Genomic DNA, 20,928 nt, shown 5'->3' with positions numbered 1-20,928 from the left:
AAATTATCAAAATCGGTCCACCCAGTTAAAAGTTATGAGGTAACAAACATAAAAAAAAAAAAAAAAAAAAAAAAAAAATACAGTCGAATTGATAACCTCCTTTTCTTACAGAAGTCGGTTAAAAATACACACAAAATGTGATAAAATTTTATAGTAATTATCAAAGATTGGAATCTTTTCGAGACCTTTTCAAGTGACTTTTAAAATTAAAAGAAGTTGTCATTGTTGTATGTATTTCTTTAAGAAAACATTGATGTTCTATGACGTTTAAAAAATTAAACGGCACATTATATGTACTAGTTATATATTTACATCTATAGTATATGTACAACATTCGGCTACTACGCGGTACTACCCGGCACTACCTGGTACTACCCGGCACTGCCCGGTACTGAGGCAGGCAATGAGGCAGGTGTCACGTGGCGGCGAGCAGCAGTAGCAGCAGCAGCGGGAGTGCTGCCCAGGAATGCCGCACGGCCGCGCTCACTCGCGCCACTGCCTGGTCGCGCTGCATGCGCTCCATCTCAGCTTCGTCTTCTTCTGTTATACAGAAAACATTCATTTATTTATTAAATATAAATAAAACTATTTAAATTTCAATCTTTTTACTCGTTCAAGAGATCTTTATAGCGGAGCGGCACAGCGTCTGTATGGACACGGCGGTTCCGGGGTCAATTTCCAATCGACTGAATAAGTTATTTATATATCCTCGCTCTGGTAAGAACACTAAGCGGCCTCTAGTTCTGCTATCGAGTCTTTCATCATTCTCCATTGTGCCTGCCCTGCTATACGAGAAAAAACGTTGTTTTTAGTATCACCAATCATTATTTTAATATATCATCTTTCTAATAAAACGTAACCCTACGACAATGAGTTTCAAGCACGACTTTCAGCCCACGTGTTACTTCTAAAAAGCCGACAAGCTTTATAATTACGAAATTCTTTGGCAAATTACACAAAAATGTTTTACAGCAGGTACCTATTTCTTAACGACGCGGCTTCAACGATGCCAGAGTCGAACAAAACGAATGAGGAAAAACAATAAATTTAACAAATTATTTGTGTGACCTTCGCGGTTTAATTTCTCCTCATTTTCTAATTCGAAGTGACCCGAATAACTGGCGGAGTGCTCGTTAGATACAGCGCCAGTACTATTGTCATTCTAGTACAGAAGAAAAGAGACTGAAAATATTTTGTTGCAATTTTCTAAATTATTTTCTTAATATAATTCTCTTTTATCTTTAAAACAATATGATACAATTAATATTCCTTGATAATATATGAACCCACTTTGGCTTTGTCTGATAGTCTATAGTGTCTGACACCTATGGAGGTGTATTTTTGATAATTTCAATAAATAGATAAATAATATTTAATTATTGTAGGATTCATTTCAAATAAAACTGAAGATAATATTTTCTATATTATATAAATTAACTTACTTAAAGAGCGAAAGTAGGAGGGATTATTGACTTTTAAAAAAATATAATATAGTCTCCAAGGAGTGAAGCAAAGTGATATGGGAGTGAAAGTAGGTGACTTGAATGTGAATTGCCTACTTTACGCAGACGATGCAGTGCTCATTGCATCATCAGAATGCTAGTTGCAGGCATCATAGACTCTGAAAGAAGGGTGTGAAAATAAAAGTCTAAGCCTGAATGCGAGTAAGACAACAGTTCTGGTATTTGAAAGAAACGAAGAGAGGACGGAATGCAATATCAGTATGAATGGTAAGATATTAGAACAAGTGAATGAGGTGGTATACTTAGAAGTTTGTTCAGTAGAGATTTAAGATACGAGATGGATGTGGAAAGGCGTATAGCTGCCGGTAACAGGGTTAACGGAGCCTTAGCTGTTGTGTTCGGCAAAACGCGCAGCTGTGCTGACGTTTCGCCGTCTCATCAATGCAGTGTTGGTTCCGACGTTGTTATACGACAGCGAAACGTGTGTATTACAGAAGAAGAATGAAAGAAAGATGAATGCCATGGAGATGCCATCACTTCGTAGGATATGCGGAGTCATCTTAGCTGATCGAATCCGCAATAAAGAGATACACAGAATGGCAGGTACTTGCGAGGATGTTATGGTAAGAATGAAGAAGAACATGTTCAGCTGGTTTGGGTACGTCGAACAAATGAGTGATGAAAGAATAGCAAAAAAGATTTATGATGGAAAAGTGATTGGCAAGAGAGTTAGGGGGAGACCTCGGTTGACCTTCGAAAACACAGTATCAAAGATACTGGAGGAAGGTCACGTAAAAAGCATGAGGACCCCCCGAAGGACATGTATGAAGAGGTTAATGAAAGTGACCGAGGCGAAAGAGGTATGCAGAGACCGTAGCGTTTGACACTCCGTTCTCTCTGACTACCCCGCTAGGGATAAAGCGTGATGTTAAGTTAAGTTTAAGTTATATAATATAGTATATATATTTTTAACTACTTTTAAAATTAATCTCATAATCATGTAGAAACAAGATGTTTAATAAGCTAATAATAAAGACTAAGAAAATAGTTTAATTTGTGACGACGATGGCAGCCAATGTAGATAAATAATATATTTACATAAAAAGATAAACACGAGATAGTGTATAGAGCGCCGTATACAGTGTACGAGTGTGACCGTGTCGTCTGGGCCACGAGCGAGTCCAAGGAGGCCGCGATCAAATCTGAATTAGGTCGACTTTGAAGTCGATAGTTAGTTCAACTACTTTTTCTAATTTTAATCTCAGGCGTTTTGTCTATTGTCTTCTCCTTCCATATGCACGTCTTTCTTATAAAATAGATATAGATTTTTTTCTTTTCATTTTGCATTTTAAGCTGTATTTACCCACATATGCTTAAGTGACATTTGCCGATGTTCAAACCGTAGCTGATATTTTAAGTGCTGCTTCAGCTTCTACCTAAAGTTGCTCCATGTTGACTATAGCTACTTTACCCGACTTGACCATTTAATTTGTTTGATTTCGTAATATAATATTTAAACCTCGACCAGAACTTAATTTTGATAAATCTAGTTATCAACAACAGGTGATATTAAGCGAATGAAACTCATAAGTATCACACGTTCATTAAACAGCGTGTGTTCCTTACCTGGTATCTGGTAGTCGTCGTCGGGCCCATGCACGCGCAGGCGCAGCGCGGCGCTGTGCCCCGCGGCCGCGCACTCGTAGCGGCCGGCGTCGCGCGCGCTCAGGGCCGCCAGCGTGAGCCGCGACACCGCGCGCGCCGCCCAGCGCTCCGTGTCCAGCGAGAGGCCGCCGCGAGGACTCTGCGCATTGTATATTGTAGTATGATTGAGTATATAGGGACGTAATGAAACATTTTGAGTTAATGATACCGAGATGGGTCGAATAATTCCTTAAGACATTTATTATATATATAAATAATATGAGAAAAAAGATAATAATTTCCTATGATCTACATTATTTTCATACCTACGTATCAATTTTAATATTGATGATTGGAATACAGGATAGTACGACAAGGAGAACAAACTAAAGTTCCAACTAACTTGTGGGTCCAGCGTCTCCCCCTCGTGCGTCCAGCGTATCCTGAGCGACGGCAGCGCGGCCTGCAGCGCGGGCGCCGGCGCGGGCTCGTAGCGCGCCTCGCACGCCAGCCGCGCCGCGCCCCCCGCCTCGCCCCGCACCGCGCCGCCCGCGCCCAATGCGCGCACCACCACCGTCGGCAGCGAGGCCTCTGCTGCAGGAACGTACGGCTGACATCAGCATTCACTTATTGACAAGCTACGTTTTATTTAAATAATGTGGCATAAGGGTGTCAAAATAGTTTATTTTGCACTAAATCAGTTTACTATCTTAGTATGTAGTATTTTTATATATTTCAACGTAATTGTCATGTATCTGTGCACTTATTCTATTTATTTATTTATTTACTTATTTATTTATTTATTTTTATTATGTATGTGTATTGTATGTACTTTATGAGATAGTATTTATGCAGTGTATAAATATATATATGTTTGATAGCGCCATGCCCTGTCTTTTAAATTGATTCTTCTAAGATTAGGTTGCCTGGAAGAGATCACTTTTAGTGATAAGGCCGCCCTTTCACATTTATTTTTTGTACGATTTTTTTTGTTTTTGTTAAATATGTTTAATATGGTGTGAAATAAAGAGTTTTTATGTTATGTTATGTTAAATCAGTTGTTCCCAACAAGTGGTCCACAGAAGCCTAGAAATGGTCCGCGAACAATTTAAATTTTAGTGTGATGAGAACCCCTGCACTAAATGAAAGAATATGAAACATCTCCAAGTCCGCCCCAACATCAATATTTACTTGTAATACAGGCGTCACTATGACACAGCGGTCAGGAGCGAATAGGACTGACCTATGAAGGGTTTGGTAGCAGCCGCATAAATTAGGGATATCCCTAGGGTTAAGCTAAAATACCAATATCACTTTTTGCCAGCAAAAGCGAAGTGGTTAAACACATGTTGTACCACTGGATCGTGGAAATGTTATAGAAAAAAAATAAAGCAAATAAAAAAGAATTTTTAGAGTTCAAAATATAGAAATATATGATATGTAACAAACATAAAAAAAAATTTAAAAAAACAGTCGAATTGATAACCTCCTTTTCTTACAGAAGTCGGTTAAAAATATACAGCTATTATTGATTAATCTATAAGCTCCTCCGAAGTAATATGGGCTATCAAAAAGTATCATTACGACTTGCCTACAACAGTTAAGTTGAAAAACAAACTAAGCTTCGGCTCGGTGTTGATTTGACACTCGTATCTTCCGGAGTCTGCCTCCCGCAGGCGCTCTATGCGCAGCGTGTGCACGGAGCCCGCGCGCTGCCAGCCGTCGTCGCGCGACGTCAGCACGTCGTAGCGCTCCTCTGTGGCCTCTGCGGCCTCTGCGCCCTCTGCGACCTCTGCGACCTCTGCGACCTCGGGCCCCGCCGGCGCCTCCGAGCACGACACGCGTGAGTCCGCCGTAAACACGTAGCCCGCGTGTGTCATTATCTGAAGGTCACTTGACCTAACCCATGATACCTGGTAATAAATTAAAAATAGGTCAGCTTCACGTATCCCACACACGTAGGCAGAAGGAACCTAGTGTTAAGACACTCCGTTCCCCATTTTTCGCCGAGTTCTGGAGGCATTGCAGTGGCAGAACGCCGCGGTTTGCCTCGACACCAGAGCGAAGAAATTAAAATATAAATTTTATAAATATTTAATTTCCTCGAGAGAAGATCGAACCCTCAAATAGTCGTGTTTACAGTCACTTGGGCCCCCGCGCCACCTCACCTCCTCAATCTGTAAAGCATTACTTAATCCTATATCCTATATTTACAGTATGTTAAACGTTTATTGTTTATCTGTAGAACATTTGTAAAGAACTTTTCTATTACAGAAAATTTATTAGTACTTATTAAATAAATAAATCGTAATATTGTTATTAGAAACAAACATAAATTACACCTGATATTATCACCCAATAACAAAATGAGGAAGCATCTTTATGCGAAGATATTTATAAATATAACGGCAAATAGTAGTAGTAGAGCAGTAGTGGAGCTGTAGTGGAGCGTGGAGGAGGTGGGAGGAGGTGGGAGGAGCTGGCATCGAGCACTTCCGGAGCGCGTGTCGCTATATCGGGCGCGAGTCGATGACCGACGACATCTCCAGGCCGCATTTAGCCGCGTGACGTCCCCCAAGGACCCCGAGCGCGCGTGCCACCAGCGACCTACACTATAATTCTATCTATTTCCTCTCGACTCATACCTCAGGTATTTCCATCCGGGAAACTAAAAGTGAGCATGTTCCTATTTGTTTGCGTCTATTCTAGGCGCCGTCGCCCACCGCTAATGGCGCCAATAAAGTTAAACTATTCGATATGTTGCAAACATGCTTCTCAAATTCTCAATGCACACTCGCTCATTGGGATTGAACGAACTGCCAATATATAACGTTAAGTTTGATTGGTAAAGGCCGTGGTCGGTGTCAGAACGGAAGTATGAAAATAAACAAGCGGAAATCCATGAGAGGCAGATGGGAGAAGGGGGGGGGGGATTAGGGAAAAAGAGCCTCGTGACATTGGCATTGCGTATTTTTAGTATTTAGCGTTGCTCGTGGGTCGAGAGTCGGGAGTCGGGCGCCACTCTACATATTTCATCGTACTCTTGTATAGCTTTGATGGTTCCAGTAGTTTCACGTGTAACTAGGAGCGGTCTAATTTAGAACGTTGTACCTTTGGAATGTGACATGACCCGCCAGCAAATGTATCACAAGTGTTATGTTTAGATAGCTTCTGCTGTCCTCGCAGACGCCTCGCCTCGCCTCGTATAAACCTAGCTAACCAGATATTGATAGAAACATCGTTTAGATCGAAATCGAAATCTGACTGAATTATTTGATTGTATTTCCCAAGAAAATATATTAAAATATATAATCTCAATAGTCACAGCCGTCGTTTATTGCAAAGGACAGCTTTATCAGCTTGACACACAATAACTAACTCCAATCTAAACATGATATAAGTCAGCTTCACGCACGCACGTATCCTGCACACAGCAGACAGCAGACAGCAGACAGAGGAAACCTAGTGTTAAGGCACCACGACTGGCCTCATGACATATTGACATATTATGTATAGATATATGTAGTTCGTTTACCACTCTGTCGGCGAGGCGCAGCACGCGGCAGCGCAGCGCGGCGCTGTCCCCGACGCGCGCCAGCACGGCCGCCTGCTGCCGCGGGGCGAAGGCCGGCCCCGGCAGCGCCGCGCGCGGGCCTGCGGGCAGTAGTCCAGTAAATTAATGATAATATAACAAATTAACAATCACTTTAACTTGTGTTTTATATATGAAGGAATTGTTGCACATTTTTATTTTCAATTTGTCACCTGCCCGCGGCTTCGCCAGATGGAACTACAGAATTAATTGAACTTATTAATATTTTTTTAAAATAAAGAAATCAATTTCATTAATACCTAAAATTATTCTCACATTTGTACTTAATAAATAATATAACGTTTATAATACAATAATAAATTGTTTCGTGCTAGAATCAATCTCTTCGCAAAACAGTTCGAATAGTATTTAAGTGCGTGTGTTACTTTATATTGACAATATGTTTTAAAATCAACCCCATCTATAGCGATGGAGCTAACCACCACTCACCACCCCCCGGCACCAGCTTATGAGGGGTTCCAGCCTGAGGTTGGAGCCAGTTGAAACTAAAATATGAAGATGGCGCTATACTATACAGTTGTCGTTACTCGGTTAGCTTCAATGAAATATTTTTAGTATTTTTTATAATTTACCAAGTTGTAATAAGAATGGTCTTTTAAAATAAAATTTAGTTCGTTGTGGAGTTGTTGAGTTTGAAGTAGACACTCATTTATTTGCGTAAAAATGTAAAAAATAATGTAATGTAACAACAATTGGAAGTCTATAAAAATTTATATGTAATTAATAAGGAAAATTACAATGTACTTTATATACACTACTAGCGGCCCGCTCGCGGTTTCACCCGCGTGAACTATGTTATTATTAATTTCTGTCTCCATGACTACGTCCTAGTGACGTCTATGCCAAATTTGAGACTCCTAGCATTTGTACTAACGAAGTTTCATACAAACTTTCAACCCCAAAAACAACGTCTTAGAAGTCGAATATTGCAAATTCCCGTCTTAGCGAGCATCTACGTCCTATAAGTAACTGCTATGCAAAATTTGAGATTCCTAGCACATGTAGCTTCTGAGATTTCGTGATGAGTGAGTGACCTTTCGATTTTATATATATAGATTAATTTATATGGAACAGCTAAAGATGTAGAGTATCACACGAGTATATGTATATTAGCGGTGTTGACCTAAAGACGGAACAGTCGATGCTGGCGTGCAGGAGTTGATGAAGGGCACACCTTGCCCTTGTCAGCGAGTGGGGGGAGAGCTGTAATTAATATCCGGAATGTAGGATTATTAAAACAATATTCATATAATGGTTGTTCAGAAAATAGTTTTAATGCAAGTTTAAAGAGTTTATTTGTGTCCATTTAATATTTTTTACAAACGTTTTATTTATATTGTCGCCGTTTTGAAACTTCCCAGTCGTAGTACTATAATTTAAGCTATTAAAATGAACAGACATATTATTGATGGTGATTGCACTTATTTTTGTACAGAAACATTATCATAAAGGTTTCGTGAATGGTTGTGCATCGTTGCGGAAGTAGCGGACGCGGGCCTCGCCTGCTCGTGCTCATGAAAATTTTATGTTTTCATACGAAGGTGGCCTACATTAGTTTGTTTATTTTATTCTTCATAATAATTATAATTATATACCTATAAGAGGTAAGCAAAGTTTAGCAATTGATAAGATAATTAAATGTAAAGTGATAAGACACTATTTAAGTATATACCTACGATACTACTTACGATACTATCATTTAAGTACGCTTAGAGATAAGCGTACTTAAATGATAGTACGTGAGTGTGGTGGGCAATGCGCGGAACTGCGCGGGCGGCGGGGGGCAATGGGGGGGAAAAGGAACGACCGGCCTCGCATTATTAGCATTTCAACACTTCATCGCGGCTTTGCGATATTTATATAAATTGACACACAAACATAACTAGCTAAAGTACGATCGAAGAGTCGTGGCCGCTCTGAACTTAGGTTTTACGATTCTTATGCATTGCGTAATGACATTAGAAGAGCAGCTAACTTCAGGGTGGCCACTACTCGTTGATAGTTGATCGTACTATACTCTACAACTCCTCGCACTTTGCTCGCAGCTGGACTCGTCCAGGATTTCCTCTCGAGCTCCAACTAATACATGTTGATAGGATAGGTAGGCTGCCTCAGGCCATCTATTGTGACGTATGGTGTCATCTACTATGACTATATTATATCTATTATCATATAATTCGTAAGTTATAAAAAAAAAATTCTTTCTTAAGTGTGGAATAATACTATAAAAATGATAACAAGCTTTATTAAATTTTACCTGAAAATTTACGAATTGTTCTCCTAAAAATGTTCTTGACAAAGAGCGTTTGGGATATGGCGGATTTTGGCGTAGGAATGCTAAGGTGCTATAAATGTTACGCCCGTTAAAAATGTTCTTGTGAAATGTTATTTCTATTCCCAAATCGATTTAAATGTCGTCAATTCTCATAATAAGACTTCAGCTACAGCCCATGAAAGCTTTTAAATAAAAATACAAATTCTTAAATATTCGATAATTGATAATCCCTGAACATATATGAGGGGGAAGTGTATTGGAAAGGTTATATTACATCCTGTATATATTTTTTGACTGAAGCTGCGAATTATGCGATTACTCTCTTATGTTTAATTGATTTTCATTATAACGAGCTGACAGCGTCTGGTCAAAACTCGGAGTTTAGAATTTCCACATTTTTAAATGGGCCATATAAAAAATCTCGATATGTATCTTAATAAGTTTCTTATTTCAATTTTTTTTGCAATAGAATTATTATAAACTAGCGGCCCGCTCGCGGTTTCACCCGCGTGAACTATGTTATTATTAATTTCTGTCTCCATGACTACGTCCTAGTGACGTCTATGCAAAATTTGAGACTCCTAGAATTTGTAGTAACGAAGTTTCATACAAACTTTCAACCCCAAAAACAACCCCTTAGAAGTCGAATATTGCAAATTCCCGTCTTAGCGAGCACCTACGTCCTATAAGTAACTCCTATGCAAAATTTCAGATTCCTAGCACGTGTAGTTTCTGAGATTTCGTGATGAGTGAGTGACCTTTCGATTTTATATATATAGAAGAAAGAAGGAAAATGCGTACATATCTATATTTTTTTTAGATTCACGCCGCCTCTCGCACGTAGTAGGGCTAACAAAGAGAACGTCGTGTTAAGACGCTACGTTCATCAATTTCCGCCGAATTTTCGATATATTCCGAGTTGATGAATTTTAATGAAAAATAGAAAGCGAATTGTCTTAACACTAATAAATTATTCTTCTAATACTTTTATTTAAAGCCAACATTAAAACTATAATTAGAATCATTTATTTTCATACGCCAACAAATAATTGTATCTGCGTGCATAATTAGCTCTACGATGGACATTAAATTATTATAGCTAATCTATATTTAAAACTGCTGTAACGTTAAACACGTGTTAAAAATGTAATAAGATTTCATAAAGCCCTTACATTTTAAGGCCGTTTTAGTTTGTATCTCAAACAAGCCGTATTACAGAGTGTACTCGGTACGGGGGTACTCGACAGTCTTTTGTTTTGAAATATTCGATCACACTCCATTGTTAGTGCACGTGCGTACAATTAGGGCGGCACCGTGTGTGGCGCTCGCCCGCGGGTCCCCCGTCGTCCCCATTGTCCCCGTCGTCCCCGTCGTCCCCGTCGTCCCCTACAGACACCCGCTACGTCACCGGTAAACGTACTATTCAATAACATTAACGTATTATTATAACAAATCTAAATAAAAGGGCAAAATACAAATAATTTGTCGTAGGATGTAGTGGATACATGGGATATTGTCATCTCAAGACAATCACTAACGACGATAGACGACAGGGCCGCACTAAGAGCAGTCAATGTGGGCAACTAGGACAGATGCGAGAGATATAGTATGTCGTAAAATTTAAAGCAAGAGTGTTTTTAACCGACTTCTGCACGAAAAAGAGGTTATCAATTCGACTGTTTTTTTTTATGTTTTTTACTTCAAAACTTTTGATTCGGTGAACCGAATTTGATGATTTTTTTATTTGAAAGCTAGTGCTTCCCGTGTGGTCTCATTTTTTGGTCTATTTTTGATAATGGTATCTATGAAAAAATCACATAAGTCTTGAATTTCCATTAGGTATGTGCGCGACAAAGGGTCGAATACCTCAATGTCGCGCCAACCGATTTCGATAACTCTTTTTTTATTTGAAATGATAAACTTCAAGGACAGTTTGGTGAAAGTTTGGTTAAGTTCTGATTATGGGATCCGGTTGAAATTGAACAAGGTTTTTTTTTTCGGTAAAAATTACAATTGCACTGTAATAGTTACAAGGGAAAACACTGTTAAAATTGGTGTCAAAAGTGAGATTTCTCATCGTAGTATTTCTTTTTTAACGAACTTCAAAAAAGAAGATATTCTCATTTTCAACCGACTGCAAATAAGCCAGAGGTTCCCGAATCCAGATTTCAAAATTATAAAATCTTTATAAAATTATTTTTCACTTTTTAGTTCGTTTTTCTTTTTGTTAAAAATCAATTTATTGAATTACTAGCGGACTCGCGCAGTCTCGCCTGCTAATTTGTACCCTTAGGGGTTAATCATAATAAACCATGAAACACGTGTTTAATTAAATATTTTTAAGAGCCTAATATTCTATAATTAAAGATTTTTCCATACAAACTTTCAACCCCTTATTAGGAGGTGTATTCTAAAAAACGACGAAACACGTGTTCAATGAAGATGAATGAATCTTTAAGAGTCTGAATTTCAAATTTTATAAAAAGTGGTGGCGATTTAAAAAAGGGGTGAAATAGGGGTTGAAAGTTTGTATAAATCCATACAAACTTTCAACCCCTATTTCACCCCTGTAGGGTTAAAATTTTTCAAAGTCCCTTCCTAGTGGATGATGTGGAATTTCAAGTTTCTACGCACAGCGGTTACGACTGTGCGTGCGTCTTACCTCAGTCAGTGGGAACAAGTCTTTTTATATATATAGACTAGCGGACGCGCGCTGCTTCGCTTGCGTATTTAGGGGTGAATTCTAATAACCCATGAAACATGTGTTCAATGAAATATTTTTAAGAGTCTAAATTTCAAATTTTATACAAATCGGTGGCGATTTAAGAATTTTTCCATACAAACTTTCATCCCCTTATTTGCACCCTTAGGGGAAGAATTCTAGAAAACGATGAAACACGTGTTCAATTAAATACTTTTAAAAATCTAAATTTCAAATTTTATAAAAATCGGTGACGTTTTAATTTTTTTTCCATACAAACTTTCAACCCCTATTTCACCCCTTTAGGGTTAAAATTTTTCAAAATCCCTTCTTAGTGGATGTCCAGATTACGAAAGTAAACTTTTGTCCAAATTTCACGTTTCTACCATCAGCGGTTAAGGCTGTGCGTGCGTCTTACCTCAGTCAGTGAGGACAAGTCCTTTTTTATATATATAGATTAGTGGCCTCATAATAATTTTTCATCCATAGATAAAAATAAATCACATAAACTTTTTAAAATACTAAAGTGTAGAAGGTTGTACCCGCATCAGAGGGGTAACACGGTATGGAGGTAGGCATAATTATTCTTTTAATTAATGCAGGTAACATTACTTCATGTTTTTATTAAATAAGGGATGTAATTGATGCAGTCAAACAATCATTCTGCAGTTTTGTCTTATATTACAAAAAAATGGGGAAATCTGTATTTGTATAAGTACTGTATATTTTTAATCACCATCAAAAATACTTAAAAACATGTTTAATAAAAAAGTTTTAGGCAAATTAAAGAAAAAACAAGCAAAAATAATTTAAGCAAAAAAAATTGTAACTATTAATTTTCTACAATGTGACGGCGTGCATGAGCTCGTGCTAATTCACGGGCGCCGAGGGACGCGTCTTTGATCAGCGCTAACAAAACAAATGATGTACGCATTCTAATGGCGTGCTCCAGTAAACACCAGCGTGACTCCTGCCGTGATGCGGGCGGGCGGGCAAGCGGGCGCGGGACATTCCCGCTACATATTCCAAATGTTTGCCCTCGCCCTCGTAAAACAGAGCACTCGTTTTAAACGGAACGCTCCACTTGTCTTTGATGAAATCATGCACCACCATCTGGAGAGTGACTCACGGCCGCGGAGGAAGTTAAGTCATTTCGCCTACACGCAATAAAAATAAGATTCTTTCCTCTATTCCGGATGTCGCGGCGCGCCAGTGCAGCGGTGCCAAGTCACTACGAGGAGGTTGGTTTGGTTCATTAGTTGTCGGTCGGAAGTGACCGCGCACTGCGGGCTGCGGGGGGCGGGGGGCGGGGGCGCGGGAGGGGGGGCCCGGCACGAGGCGCGTGCGCATTGTGGTGACTCACGCGCAAAAAATTACCACTTTATCTGTCGGTATATTTACTTATATATATTTTTTCATCATGTGGTAGTATCTTTTTGGTGACTTCATTAATATGCTATAACATTTACAAGAAAAAGGAGTAGTGTACTCTTTTACAGTGTGATTACACCTAATACATTAATAAAACATAAAAATTATACAAAATATTATTTATTTTAGGAAATCTTACGAGCTACGTTGAGATGAACCCCTTTTAAAATGTATTACGAAACAAGTAAACGCGCGCTGGCAGTACCGGTAGGGAGTGCACTGAACGAGCGTCAGGTCGGTAGATATTTGTTTATCGGTAGCGTGTAACGATGTCAATATTTACACAGATAGCAGCGCGCACGAAGAACTTCATTAACATATACCATCGCGAAAACAAACAACTTGCGGAATGCACTAATGATTTGGAACAAAACAACACTCACTAAATATAAACGGCCGGCCCCCCGCCCCCCGCCCGCACCCCCGCACAGGTGCATGTGCAGTCACAGTGACGTCGACTTCATTTACACTCATTGTTATGCAATCACATCACTATCTAAACTTTGAAAATAAGATTAGATAGTGATGTGATTTTGTTCTTTATATCTTTTGTCCTAAACATGGTGATTGTTTACCAGGAGGCTCTACTCCACTTTAGGGTTGTGACTTCAAATGAAATAGTTTATAGATAAAACGTGATATTCTGTTATGTATGTAAAGTCACTGTTTAGAAATCGTCCAAGTAACGAATATATTATCCTCTCGACCTAGATACGTGACACTCCACTACTGTGCAGTTCTGCAGGGACTTCCACCCAGCCACCCACGCACCACACAACTGTGGAATGGCTTACCTGCGGCTGTGTCCAGGTCGATACAATCTACCGCCACCTCAAATGCCTCAATGCGCACCTGGCGGCGGTGTTCACTTGCCACCAGGTGACCCGTGCATTCACTTGCCGTATTAATACAAAATTAAAAACGAGAGCAGAATCATCTTTCTATATATATATTTCGTAAAATGCCAAACTCGCGCTCTACTTTCTCTAGTTCTCTCTTTACTCTAAGCGAAACTCGCAATAGCAAACTAATTTTATAGGGGACATTGAAAATATAATAATATTTTATTGGACGGACTATTATAATGTTATTAAAAATGAAGTCTTGGCATAGTTCCATCTGCACCACATGTTGATAGAGACGTTATAGGTGTCGGCGTAATTGCTCAGTTTCAGGATAATCAATCAATCGTACTCCGCGTCCGCTGAGCAGGGCACCCCAGGGTCGTCCCCCCCCTCCCGCACGCCACCTCGTAGGTAGTAGAGTTACAGATGGAGGATGGAGAGATGGAGTGATCGATTTACTGTTAACGTACTCGTATACACATATTTTTTCAACTTACCGCTGTATCTCGCGCATAGCAGAAGGAACCTCGTATTAAGACACTCCGTTCCCCACTCTCCACCAACCACCTTGTTAACTCAATACTCAATCTTCTATAATTAAGTCCCGTTGTTCACGGCTGTAACGTTTAAAGGCGTATTTAATCGAAAAAACTGAACTGTATGCGATACGAGCCCATGACGAGTCCGCGCCATGTGTGCACTGTGCAGTGACGTCACAGCACACAGCGCCAATAACAGCTTTTATGGGTATTTAGTTGGACGGATGGCGGAAGGGGGGGAGGGAGGGACTTGGATGGTCAATCACATATTACTGATAGTTGTAGTTTGCTACATGATTGTTCTTATTACAGTATATTCAAATGCTCACATAATCAAATGTACACGACAAGCGCAGTACTCACCCGCGAGCGCCGGCATGGCGGCCACTAGCAGCAGCAACACGCACACACACATGCCTGCACACACACTACACAATGCACTAATTATCGACTCGCACTTGACACACTATTGTCCTTTTCCTCCCCATCCCCTAGTTTCCTCAGTTGTCACCTGAAACAGTAACAATTGTTTAATCAAAAAACAGTCATCCTCATATCGCCCAATACGACAGTTTCAGGGTCTGACCGTACCTACTCATTTCTGTTTAAGATAAAAAACTATCTATGTGATTACACCAATCCAGAGCTGCAATCCCCCCCCCCCCCCTCCCCCCCCGGAACCAGCAATGTGAATGAGTATCTAATTGGAGAAAGAAGTGATATGAGATAAGCCCCTCATGTAAAAGGTTTTAAGTTTTGCTGTGCAAATACTGGATTAAATTTAACCACTTTCAATTTTTACTATATGAAGGTGACACAATGTTGTTTGTCGCGTTGCGGCACTCACGGTTATCTACGGTCTCCCACATGTGGCCTATAATTATGTACTTAAATTTTAATTATCAATTAAATATGAACTATCTCATACGTACGTACGTACGGAGCACCGATCTCTACAAATTATTATCGGAGTAGTAAAACACACACATGTCTCTCGTAATACATAAGTGCGACTTGAGTAGTAGGACCAGGTTGAGAACTAGGTGTGTGCCGCATCTGCCGAACCCTCGTCTAAGTAGTTGGGATTCGTTGGTTCTGGCGCACGCGCCAGAACCAACGAATGCGCTAGAACCACGGGAGTGTGCCAGACCCCGCGCGTCGACTTGGCGATGCGTTTGCGATTAAAATACCGGAAGTGATAACGATAATATTCAAACTGTATGCTTATCACTTATGACTAATAAAGAAACAATGGCGTTAGTAATAGCAAATCTGTTACAAGTTTGAGCATGTCTAAAATTCCACAATAACAACTAAAAAATAAATCGAAAATATATATATTAAATGAGAAGTTTTTAATAAACAAAAGATTTTTATTCTTAGGTTAGGTTAGGTTGAACATTTCTTTACATTTTTATACTCTCATTTCGATTTCTTATTGTTAGATTTCATAAAAATATATATATTAAATGAGAAGTTTTAATAAACAAAATATTGTTACGTCGGCGCACCATTATTTGAAACATTATATAGTAAAAAATACAATGGAAGTATTTAGACTAAATAAATTCACAAAGATTGTAATAAGAAAATCATTTGTAGAAAGCGATTTAGGTTAGGTTAGGTTGAACATTTCTTTACATTTTTATACTCTCATTTCGATTTCTTATTGTTAGATTTCATAAAAATATATATATTAAATGAGAAGTTTTAATAAACAAAATATTGTTACATCGGCGCACCATTATTTGAAACATTATATAGTAAAAAATACAATGGAAGTATTTAGACTAAATAAATTCACAAAGATTGTAATAAGAAAATCATTTGTAGAAAGCGATTTAGGTTAGGTTAGGTTGAACATTTCTTTACATTTTTATACTCTCATTTCGATTTCTTATTGTTAGATTTCATAAAAATATATATATTAAATGAGAAGTTTTAATAAACAAAATATTGTTACGTCGGCGCACCATTATTTGAAACATTATATAGTAAAAAATACAATGGAAGTATTTAGACTAAATAAATTCACAAAGATTGTAATAAGAAAATCATTTGTAGAAAGCGATTTAGGTTAGGTTAGGTTGAACATTTCTTTACATTTTTATACTCTCATTTCGATTTCTTATTGTTAGATTTCATAAAAATATATATATTAAATGAGAAGTTTTAATAAACAAAATATTGTTACGTCGGCGCACCATTATTTGAAACATTATATAGTAAAAAATACAATGGAAGTATTTAGACTAAATAAATTCACAAAGATTGTAATAAGAAAATCATTTGTAGAAAGCGATTTAGGTTAGGTTAGGTTGAACATTTCTTTACATTTTTATACTCTCATTTCGATTTCTTATTGTTAGATTTCATAAAAATATATATATTAAATGAGAAGTTTTAATAAACAAAATATTGTTACGTCGGCGCACCATTATTTGAAACATTATATAGTAAAAAATACAATGGAAGTATTTAGACTAAATAAATTCACAAAGATTGTAATAAGAAAATCATTTGTAGAAAGCGATTTAGGTTAGGTTAGGTTGAACATTTCTTTACATTTTTATACTCTCATTTCGATTTCTTATTGTTAGATTTCATAAAAATATATATATTAAATGAGAAGTTTTAATAAACAAAATATTGTTACGTCGGCGCACCATTATTTGAAACATTATATAGTAAAAAATACAATGGAAGTATTTAGACTAAATAAATTCACAAAGATTGTAATAAGAAAATCATTTGTAGAAAGCGATTTAGGTTAGGTTAGGTTGAACATTTCTTTACATTTTTATACTCTCATTTCGATTTCTTATTGTTAGATTTCATAAAAATATATATATTAAATGAGAAGTTTTAATAAACAAAATATTGTTACATCGGCGCACCATTATTTGAAACATTATATAGTAAAAAATACAATGGAAGTATTTAGACTAAATAAATTCACAAAGATTGTAATAAGAAAATCATTTGTAGAAAGCGATTTAGGTTAGGTTAGGTTGAACATTTCTTTACATTTTTGTACTCTCATTTCGATTTCTTATTGTTAGATTTCATAAAAATATATATATTAAATGAGAAGTTTTAATAAACAAAATATTGTTACATCGGCGCACCATTATTTGAAACATTATATAGTAAAAAATACAATGGAAGTATTTAGACTAAATAAATTCACAAAGATTGTAATAAGAAAATCATTTGTAGAAAGCGATTTAGGTTAGGTTAGGTTGAACATTTCTTTACATTTTTGTACTCTCATTTCGATTTCTTATTGTTAGATTTCATAAAAATATATATATTAAATGAGAAGTTTTAATAAACAAAATATTGTTACATCGGCGCACCATTATTTGAAACATTATATAGTAAAAAATACAATTTTTATTAAATTAAAATGATAGAAATTACATATTAAATGAGAAGTTTTTAATAAACAAATTGTTAGGCAACATAGCGACAAAGAGACGGGCACTGTGGTGTCGTTGGGTGATAAGTAATGCAAGAAAGAGACAGCAACACTGCACTGTGACGTAGGTTCGTTGTTAGCAATTCGGGGAAGCGAGCGATAAGGCCGGGCCCGAGCTTGATGAGGGTGACTGATAAGAGACGCGTCTAGTGGCATTTAATTAATCGAAAAGCTATCTTTGGAACGGTTAGAGCTACGGCTCTGGGACCCGGCGCAATCGATTCAAATGGGGGGCTAAACCTTTTTTTTTTTTTTTTTTTTTTTTTTTTTTTTTTTTTTTTTAGTTTCGACGCATCGCCAAGTCGACGCGCGGGGTCTGGCACACTCCCGTGGTTCTAGCGCATTCGTTGGTTCTAATAATCCCAACTACTCGTCTATCTGAATAAATGATTCCAGCCTGAGGCTACCAGGATGTAGCTTCGACCAGTACATAATATTACATAATACGTTTAAATTTTTGTGGTAGAAAAATTGAATGCATTTTTGTTGCTATAAAACAGCACGGTGGACTACGAGACTCGGCTGCTGTCTCTCGTTTTGAACAAAGTGGGCATAAAGTACACTCTTTAGTAGTCTAGAGAGTGCTTTGATGTTCCCGGCCACGTCGGCGCCTCCTCCGGCCTGGAGCTTACTTTTAATAAACAATTTAAATTACCACGAATACTTTTTGAATACATTATTTGTAAAAAAGTGAGTGAATAAGTTTATTTAAAGAGTAATATGACTTCTTAAAATTACATTTAAAATAATAATATGTAGATATGATGGTGCACGCGAGTACGTGACCATACGTAGCGGGTCTATGCGCCGCAAATAGCGCGCCCGGAATATCGCGGAAAGGTTACGCGAGTCCCCTGTCGCCTGTCCTCCGTCCGCCGTCGCCACCAGCTGCTGGTGCTATTGGGCCGGAGCTACGCCGCGGGGACTCTAGGGACTCTAGGGACTCTACCATTGTTATAAAAAGAGACAGGACTCGAGTATTGATTCGTATTCATTCAAATTTTCGAAATATAATTGTCAATAATGTTAATTATTTTATAAAAGTGTAGGTACTACTGTAAAGAAATCAAACACCTCAAGGCTTTTACAGAACTTATATTTCTTCCAGGGTTAGATACCATTAGCCTTGCACAATGTATATCTTAAATTATAATACAATATTTTATTCTAGAGGACCACTTTCCTCTTCAGCTCCAAATCTAAAATTGCGCATCAAAATTTGCATCACATCAAGCGTCCTTTTTAAATTGTCAACTCGCGCTAGTTCTATATATAAATTTTCAAATATATCTTTTTATTAAAAAAGAGGTTGATTTACATTTTTTTATAACAAATTATTGTGAATATAAAAACTTTTTATATAAAATCATTAAACTTTTAATTGCTTATTAAAAGTTTTTATATAATTCTTTGAAAGTGGCGAGCACAGTTGGTCTCTTAGTGTGATAAGCCACTATAACAATCTCTCTCCCCTTCAACGTTACACCAGGCAGCACCCTCGGTGCTGGTGATAGCGAATGAGGGCCTGCAGTGCGGCTTCTGGTGCTGGACTCCAGCGTCACAGCACATTAGTAACGTACGATTTCCAGATGTAACAAAGATATAGTAGATATAAGTAATTACAGTTATTCTCATTATGGGTGTGTTACATCCCGTTTCTTCCGGACATCTTAACTATGATAACGGACGCTCAAACAAAACGTATGAAAATTTTGTCATTTTTAAAAACATGCACTAAATATATTTAATGTGGATAATATATAATATAATTTTGTAATATAAATACGACAAGTATATATGGTATGCTATATTATTATATGGTTTATATTTTTATGTATTTTATTTATTTCTTTTATTTATAATATCCGTAATATTTTATTATAATTATATATTATATGTATAACTATTTATTATATGTATATTTATATATTTATTGTATGTATATGTATGTATATTTTACTTCTGCACACCTGTATACTCATTATCCCACATGACAAGGTTGGCTGGGAGAGAATGCTTTTAGCGTTAAGCCCGCCTTTTGTACATTGTTTTTTTTGTAATTTTGTGCAATAAAGTATATATAAATAAATAAACAAATGTATCAAAAATGAGCACATAATTTATCTCTACATTGACCTATACTCGTAAGAACCTATCGTGAAGTACTTAGTTTCATAAATTTAAAACAATAGTATTTAGAACAGAGTTATAGTATTAGAACATATGGCAGTCTAACAAAGCGACCTACCTCCGGTACGATGGTAAGGAACGTGAACTTTCCAAATGCATATATATATATGCTAATCACTAAAACTATCGTACTTATTTTCAAAGTTCATGTCTCGATATAACATCGAAGTATTTCGTGAAAGCACCACATGTGGAGCACATGCGTTGGCGCAGGCGACACGCTCGGGACTGTCCGCCGCGGGCACGCACGCGGCACTGTCACGCCGGGAGCGCCGGGACACGCCGGGACGCGCCGGGACACGTCGCCAGTGGGGAGGAGCGCCACACTGCTTGTGGCACGCATGACGCATCTCCATCTCCCATCACCACCACAGCCCTTCATATTTTTTGTATTACACTTTACGAGTACCTTCAACACCCATTAATTATAAATCAGCCTCACGCTGTATCACGCATGATCATAATGATGATAATGTGCTTGCAATTTCTCAGTGACAGAGTAGGTACACTCTACACACTGTCTTAGTAAACTTTGAAAAATAATATTATTCCCTTTTGTGTAATATACTTTGTATTTATCTATACATATAAATAAAATTGCAAATCTGTTTGTGATTTCAAAATGAAAGTGTTTTCCCAAATTCATAAAGTAATTTTACCCGATAGGCTTCACTCCAGGCAGCTACGTAGGTCTTGCACTTTCTGAGAATTATGAAAACAATCATGATTATGTATCAATCTGTTGA

At 37.6% G+C, this 20,928-nt stretch overlaps 1 protein-coding gene across 3 annotated transcripts; it reads right to left on the bottom strand.

The window, feature by feature from the left end:
* Positions 1 to 287: 287 nt before the first annotated feature.
* On the bottom strand, positions 288 to 20,415 carry LOC146539321 (uncharacterized). Of its 3 annotated transcripts, none has more exons than XM_085184888.1 (7): positions 20,241 to 20,415; positions 14,875 to 15,022; positions 6,643 to 6,761; positions 4,699 to 5,020; positions 3,511 to 3,701; positions 3,090 to 3,267; positions 288 to 540 (listed from the first exon to the last, which is right to left on the bottom strand). In XM_085184888.1, exons 2-7 carry the CDS (start codon positions 14,924 to 14,926, stop codon positions 416 to 418), a joined length of 987 nt encoding a protein of 328 aa, XP_085041014.1. In that variant the 5' UTR covers positions 14,927 to 15,022; positions 20,241 to 20,415; the 3' UTR covers positions 288 to 415. The 3 variants fall into 3 exon arrangements, with proteins under 3 accessions (XP_085041014.1, XP_085041015.1, XP_085041013.1); XM_085184889.1 differs by lacking the exon at positions 20,241 to 20,415 and adding an exon at positions 15,103 to 15,175; XM_085184887.1 differs by lacking the exons at positions 14,875 to 15,022; positions 20,241 to 20,415 and adding an exon at positions 13,411 to 13,480.
* Between the last annotated feature and the right edge of the window lie 513 nt (positions 20,416 to 20,928).

The sequence above is a fragment of the Heliconius melpomene genome, chromosome 4 (assembly GCF_056956725.1).
Source record: "Heliconius melpomene rosina isolate 202511_hmr_F chromosome 4, ASM5695672v1, whole genome shotgun sequence".
NCBI classification, from domain to species: Eukaryota; Metazoa; Arthropoda; class Insecta; order Lepidoptera; family Nymphalidae; genus Heliconius; species Heliconius melpomene.
Note: the sequence above shows the minus strand (reverse complement) of the source record. Positions and strands in the feature narration are given on the sequence as shown.

Excerpts from the sequence above, each read along its gene's own strand:
- LOC146539321 (XM_085184888.1), bottom strand. The coding sequence starts at position 14,926 with ATGTGTGTGTGCGTGTTGCTGCTGCTAGTGGCCGCCATGCCGGCGCTC. Across the intron at positions 5,021-6,642 it reads TGCGCCTCGCCGACAGAGTG|GTATCATGGGTTAGGTCAAG; the intron begins GTAAACGAACTA and ends ATTTATTACCAG. Across the intron at positions 541-3,089 it reads CGACGACTACCAGATACCAG|AAGAAGACGAAGCTGAGATG; the intron begins GTAAGGAACACA and ends TCTGTATAACAG.